The 6,000-nt window shown below is 61.4% G+C and overlaps 1 protein-coding gene across 1 annotated transcript in view; it reads right to left on the reverse strand.

Moving 5' to 3' along the window:
• HMCN2 (hemicentin 2) overlaps window positions 1-686 on the reverse strand; it is a gene marked incomplete at both ends in the record, with an annotated part of 37,021 nt that extends 36,335 nt beyond the window's left edge. Inside the window, one exon of the mRNA XM_084298816.1 lies at window positions 452-686. Coding sequence (XP_084154942.1) covers window positions 452-686 — 235 coding nt within the window. The remainder of the gene's footprint in view (window positions 1-451) is intronic.
• Window positions 687-6,000: the final 5,314 nt, after the last annotated feature.

Genomic DNA, 6,000 nt, shown 5'->3' on the forward strand with positions numbered 1-6,000 from the left:
GCACAGGGCTTGTGCAGCAATGCCTAACAAGATGGGAACGGGTTGGGAGCAAAAAGCCACCCGTGTGGCACAAGCAGGTGCCAGCATCGCCATTAATTAATTAATTAACAGGGGGAAACAGCCTGCCCCATACGGCAGCATGGTGTGGAGACTGTGCCTGACAGCCACCCCGTGCAGCTTCCCCACCGCAGCCACTTGGGGGGGGGGATTAAAAAGGGGAGAAGGGACAGGGCACGCACTCGGGGTGCTCCTCGGAGTGATTTTGGCTCAGCCATCCCCATCTGGGCACGTTGCCCCCGGCCACCAACCGCAGCCTGGGGCACCTGGGGGCTGGCAGGGGACCAGCTCCGCTCCCCTCTGCTACCCTCAGTGCACCCCCAAGAGCCCCAAACCCACTCAGCCCCAAAACCCCGGCCCCTCAGCCTTATCCCCACACCCATCGCGGCCCTACCTGGGTCGTGGAAGGGCACCAGGGCGTAATTCCTGATGAGCTTGGTGCCCCGGCTGAGCGTGCGCTCCAGGATGCGCGACGCCCCGTCCGTCACCTGCACCAGGTCGTCGTACATGGAGCCCGTGGTGTCGAAAACGAAGGCCAGCGTGGCCCCCCCGGCACCGGGGGGGGACCCGGTGACGCCAGGGACCAGCAGCAGCCAGAGACCCACAAATATCCCTCCGTGGGGTGGCATCCTGGGGAGAATTTGGGGTGCCGGAGCCCCCTGCTTTGTCCTCGCCCTGCTCCGTCCCTGTCCCCAAATTGGGGAGGGGGGGGGACGGGATGGGACAGGGGGGTGTGAGGGGCTGCACACAGCAGGGGCAGAGAGGGGACGCAGCCACCCCACAGCTGCAGCCCTGCTCCAGTGCTCAGCTGCTGGGAGGGATGGAGGGAGGGGAAAAAAAAAAAAAAAAAAAAAAAAAAAAGGGATTTTGTGAGCCAGAAACATGCTGGGGAGGCCGGGGGGGGGCTGGAAAGGAGGTCCCACAGCCCATGGGGGCTGACACAGTGCCTGGACCCCCCCCCCAGCCCTGCCTTCCCCCCACCCCCCTCCCCGGGTGCCGCCGGGGGAGGTGAGGGGAGGACGCGGGGGCTCGCAGCTGAGCGCTTTTGGGGAAAATCTGCCAAAGGCATGGAGAGGGGGGGGACCCAGCTGCAAGAAGGGGGGGTGCTGAGAAAGGAACCCCCCCAGGACACCAGGAACCCTCCTCAGATTGGATTTCCCAGCGGCTGCGTGGGATGAAGGGGTCGGGGTGGGGTTGGGTGGGAGAGGGGCTGGGGGCAGGGACCCCCCCCCAGCAGGAGGGGGGCTGGGAGCAGAGCCCAGGCCTGGATGCGCTGAGCTTTCCCCCCCCCATCCCCGGCTCTGCTCTTGCTCAACACCCCCCCAGTGGGACCGGGAGAGGCTGGGGGCGAGCATCGAGGGCCAGATCCTGCCCCAGGGCTGAGCACCCCTCGTCCTGCCCCAGCAGGGGATGGGGACCACCTCCACGCACAGCTGCGGGTGCCCAACCCCCCCCCCCAGCGTCTCCCCATCGCCTCATTCATCCCCCCAAGCTGCTCCCAGTCCCCGCAGCACCCGTTTAACTGGGCTTAGGGGGTTAACTGGGCTTTAACCCCTTCCTTGCTGCGGGGGGCTCCCATCCTCAGCGGGAACAGCCTCTGGGTAACCGCACCCAAAAACATCCTTCGGAGCCTTCCCCTCTCCTCGCCCTCTGCTGGCACAGCCGTAAATAAATTTATGGAGAGAAATAAAGAGGAGTTGGGCTCCATGAGCCTCGTGGGTCCCTTCCAACTCGGGATATTTTATGGTTCTTGATTGCAATAAACGCTTTATCCCTGCGCCGGGGTACAACGCGCCTCCCGTGCGCCTCCCGTGCACACCCAGCCTCCTTGCTTAGACCTCCTCTGGCCTCCCCAGCAATAATTAGCCCACCTCGTTAGGAGCTCGCCCAAACGAGGACGTGCTGGCAGGGCCTTGCAGCCTCCTTTCCAGCGGGCTCGAGCAGCACAGAGCCGCCCCGTGCGCATCCAAAGCCTCACCCGCACCGCGAGCCCCTCTGCGCGCCCAGCCACGGGGAGGGGGCCGCCGAGGGCGCGTAATTAAGGGCTGCGAGACGCAATTAGGGGATATTAATAGCAAATTGCTCGGCGGCCGCCGCTTGCCAAAAGCACCCCGGCGGCTCCCAGCCTGCTGCGCTGGCAGCGGGGCCGGAGGAGGTGGGGACAGGCTGCACGCGCCTGCTGCGTAAAGGGGGGAAAAAAAAAAAAAAAAAGGGTGTGGGCGAAGGGAGGAGCAGCGTTTTGGGGTGAGCTGAGGCCCGACTGCTTGTCTCAGCCCAGGAAGCGTGTGGGTAGGGTGTCCCTAACAGCCCCTGCTCAGGGCACCCAGCACCCAAAGGTGGCACCCGCAGCCCCTCCGCACAGACTCCCGGAGACTGCCTCCCCCTGCTGCACATCACAGACCACGGGTGCCTCGGTACCGTCATGAAGCTTTTATTTCCATCGTCACAAAGTTCCTGGGTTCTGTTTTTTTTGTTTTTTTGTTTTTTTTTTTTTTTTGTCTGTTTGTTTGGAACCGGTTGTTTTGCTCGGTTTGCTCTTGAATTCATCTCAAGACAAGGCAGCAGGGCATGCAAGCCGGGACGCCGGCACGGACGACGCGCAGACAGGCTTCACCTTGACAAACGAGGCTCTGCGCTGGAGCTGCTGCTTCTCAGCCCAGAGCTTGGCTGCCTCTCGGGGCAGGGCTTGTGGCCACACGAATGGAGAGAGAGAAGGGAGAGGGGTTTTCCTGCAGCACCGGGTCTTGTGCGTGCCACCGACACCCCGGTGGGGACCCTGCGCGCCAAGCCCCGAGCTGCTGTGGTGCACCGGGGGCTGGCAGCTCCCTCCTTCACCCCAAAATTCACCCCAAACCTCCTGCCCTCAGCCTCCCCAAAGCCCTGGCAGAAGGAGGGGTGTCGCTGGCCTCCAAAAGGCCTCAGCCCCCCCCCAGTTTACATAGGGAGCGGGTGAGCTGCTTGGTGCCACCGTGCCGGCTGCGGGTCACCGCCCGTCCCCTCCAAACCCACCCGAGAGCAGCTCCAGCAGCCCTTGCAGCCGACCCCAAAACCCCTGGTCCTGCCCCAAGCAGGGATCAGACCCCCCCAGGACCCTTTTCACACCCCAGCTCAGGGTGGGGAGGATGCACCCCTGGCACCAAGAGGAGCTGGGGTCCCCCTCTAGCGCTCCGGGGCCACCCGATTGCAGCGATTGAAGGGCAGCTCTGGAGGAAAACTCCCACCTCACTTCTCTCTCTCGTGCCCTGGTTCACACCGGTACAGAGGCTGGGGGGGGGGGTTGCCCCAAGCCCCTGCTTTTCCAGGAGGAAATGTCTCAGCCCAGCCCCAGAGCACAGGGAAAGGCGGCCACAAAGCAGCGACAGCGCGCAAACAGAGGACTGAAAAGAAGGGGAGCACAGACACTGCGTTTAATCAGGCAACACTGACGGGACAAATGAAGGGGGGGGAGACACACACACGCTGCAGTCACCGGGGGGGGGGACGGGGACACCCACGCCTCTGCCTCGGGTCCCCCTCCCCGGTGTCATTTCAGCCGCAAAACCGAGCGCAGGGAGCGGCCCGGATCGGGTGGGCTCCTGCCGGCTGCGTGGTTCGGATGATGATCGGGTTGAAAATGAGGACTGAAATTAATTTTCATAATAAATTAATCGGCTCCGACACAGCAGCTCCTGCCCTGCTCCTGGAGCTCCACGCGAGTGGTTTTCTTGCCAAGCCCCCGTGGCTGTGGCCCAGCACCCAGCGGCTCTCCGGGGCTCACCCGATGTCAGTGATGGGGAAACTGAGGCACGAGGAGGTTAAGGCCAACATTTCCAAGCAGGAGGAGCTTCAAGCCTTATTTGCAGCAGTACCGAGGAGCTGCGCGTCCCGGTGATGCTCAAGGAGGAGGTGGGGGCCCCAAGGAGAGACTGGAGGTGTCGCCAAGCCGGGGTCCCACATCTGCAGCCAGGTCTGGGTGCTGTGGCCGAAATGATCTGCTCTGGGGCGTTCAGCATGCCAAAAGGGGGCAGGACAGACCCCACAGCGGGACAACAGCCAGCCCCGGCCCTGCAGGAGGGTCCTTCCCCTGGGAAAACTTCCCCTCATCCCCCAGCAGGGTCCTCATCAACCAGCAAAGAGCTCTGTAATGCAGGCAAAACCCCTATTTTTGTTCCTCTTTTTTTTTTTTTTTTTTTCTCAAATGTGCAAATGCTCAGAAAAGGATGGGAGGGGGCAGAGGGGGCCGAGGGACTGCTCCATCCCACCCCATGCAGCAGCAGCAGGGGCTGCAGGCAGCCGCACCGGCTGGGCGGACGTTGAATTTTGGTATTTTGGGGGTTGGAAACTCCTTCTAGCTGGCTGCACACCCCGCTTTCTTTGCGGGTTCTCCCCAAAAATCGGCGAGGGGTTGAGCTCGCTGTGTCTGGATGAGTGCTGACAGAGCTGAAGCACAGCAGTGGCTGGGAGGGGCAAAGCCAATGCAAAAGGCATTAAAAAAAAAAAAAAAAAAAGGAGGAAAAAAAAAAAAGTCTTCCAGGTGAAGTGACAGAGCAAACATTTGCATTTGGCTGGGAATTATTCCGGGTGCTGTGGGTCCGTGGTTTCCCAGCAGACGATCCTCGTGGTGTCACATCGGTTGGCACTGGGGGGCCCAGCCCAGCGGGTCGGGGTTGGAGAAGTTGGAGGCACCGCGGAGATCTGCAGGAGGGAGCCGCGTTTTGGCCACAAAGCATCAAAAAAAAAGGAGTTCCCAGGGCGAGGAGGGAGCGACGCCTTCCAGGAGCCCCCCACAGCGGGACAGGGGCACCCTCGGGGTGGCAGAGACGTTCCCGTGGGCTCCCAGGCTCAGGGCTTACAATTGCTCTCGGTGATCCAGTGGGTTTCCGTGGTGGGGACAGGCTGCCCCGTGCGCTCCAGCTCCTTTCGGTGCACAAAGCTCCAGTTTTTGGTGCCTCTTCCTCTCTGCCACCCCGCACGGCACCCGCCAGCTGCAAAGCGCATCCTGGGTTTTGCTGAGAGGTTGAAAATCCTCCCAGCGGGGTCGGAGGTGCAAAGCACAGCGGGAGGAGAACGGGGACGAGGGGGCTTCACCCCACAGCTTTTGGCTCTCCTGTGGGACGGGGCCGACCCCAACCAGCTCTTCCCCCAAACCCGGCCGTGGCTGCACCCGCTGCTGGCCGTACTGCACACAAAGTCAGCTCTCCTCGGGGACGGGGAAAAGCATTTTTGGAAGGGCGTTTTTTTTGCTTTGGGGCTGTGCTCCTGGCTTCCAGCAGAACCTCGCGCGTCCTATCCGAGGTGCTGCTCCCGCGGCTGATGGGCAGCCAGCTCCGTGCCGGGGGGCAAGCACGCCTTGCCACCATCCCCGAAGAAAAATAGGGATAAAGGAACCGTGTCCCGGCTTGGGAGAGAAACCCAACTCTCCGTTAATACTTCTCATGCAGGAAGGAAAGGAAACGACGCGAAGCAGCACGTGCTGGGCACCGGCTGCCTCCTCGCCCTGCCCCACGGGGAGGCCCAGCTGGTAAAAACGGAGAGCAGAGCGATGGAGCAGGAGGGGCTGCCCAAAACGACCCCCGGCTGAGCTGGCAAAGAGGAGGGAGACCGGAAAAACGCAGGAAATGGGGCAAATGGGAAGAAAAAAGAAGCTACGCCCCCCCCCCCCCTTCAAACACCAGCCAGCACACGGCGTGCGGGGGGCGGAGGTGGGGGGAAGGCAGATTTTTGGCTTCATCGTTATTGCAGGCTCCCGATGCCCTGCAATAGGGTATGAGGATGTAAACCTTACAGATCATCACCTAGGTGTTCGGACACACACACACACGAGAGACTAAACACGGCAGCAACATTTACAACGAATAAATAAAGATATCGATCGTCGAGATAGGCATATAAAAAAAAAAAGCCTCACTTCTTTCCACCAAAAAAAAAAATAAAAATGAAAGAAAAAAGCACGATACCGTCTCA

This window comes from Netta rufina (genome assembly GCF_964035555.1).
Source record: "Netta rufina genome assembly, chromosome: 20".
In the NCBI taxonomy this organism is placed as follows: domain Eukaryota; kingdom Metazoa; phylum Chordata; class Aves; order Anseriformes; family Anatidae; genus Netta; species Netta rufina.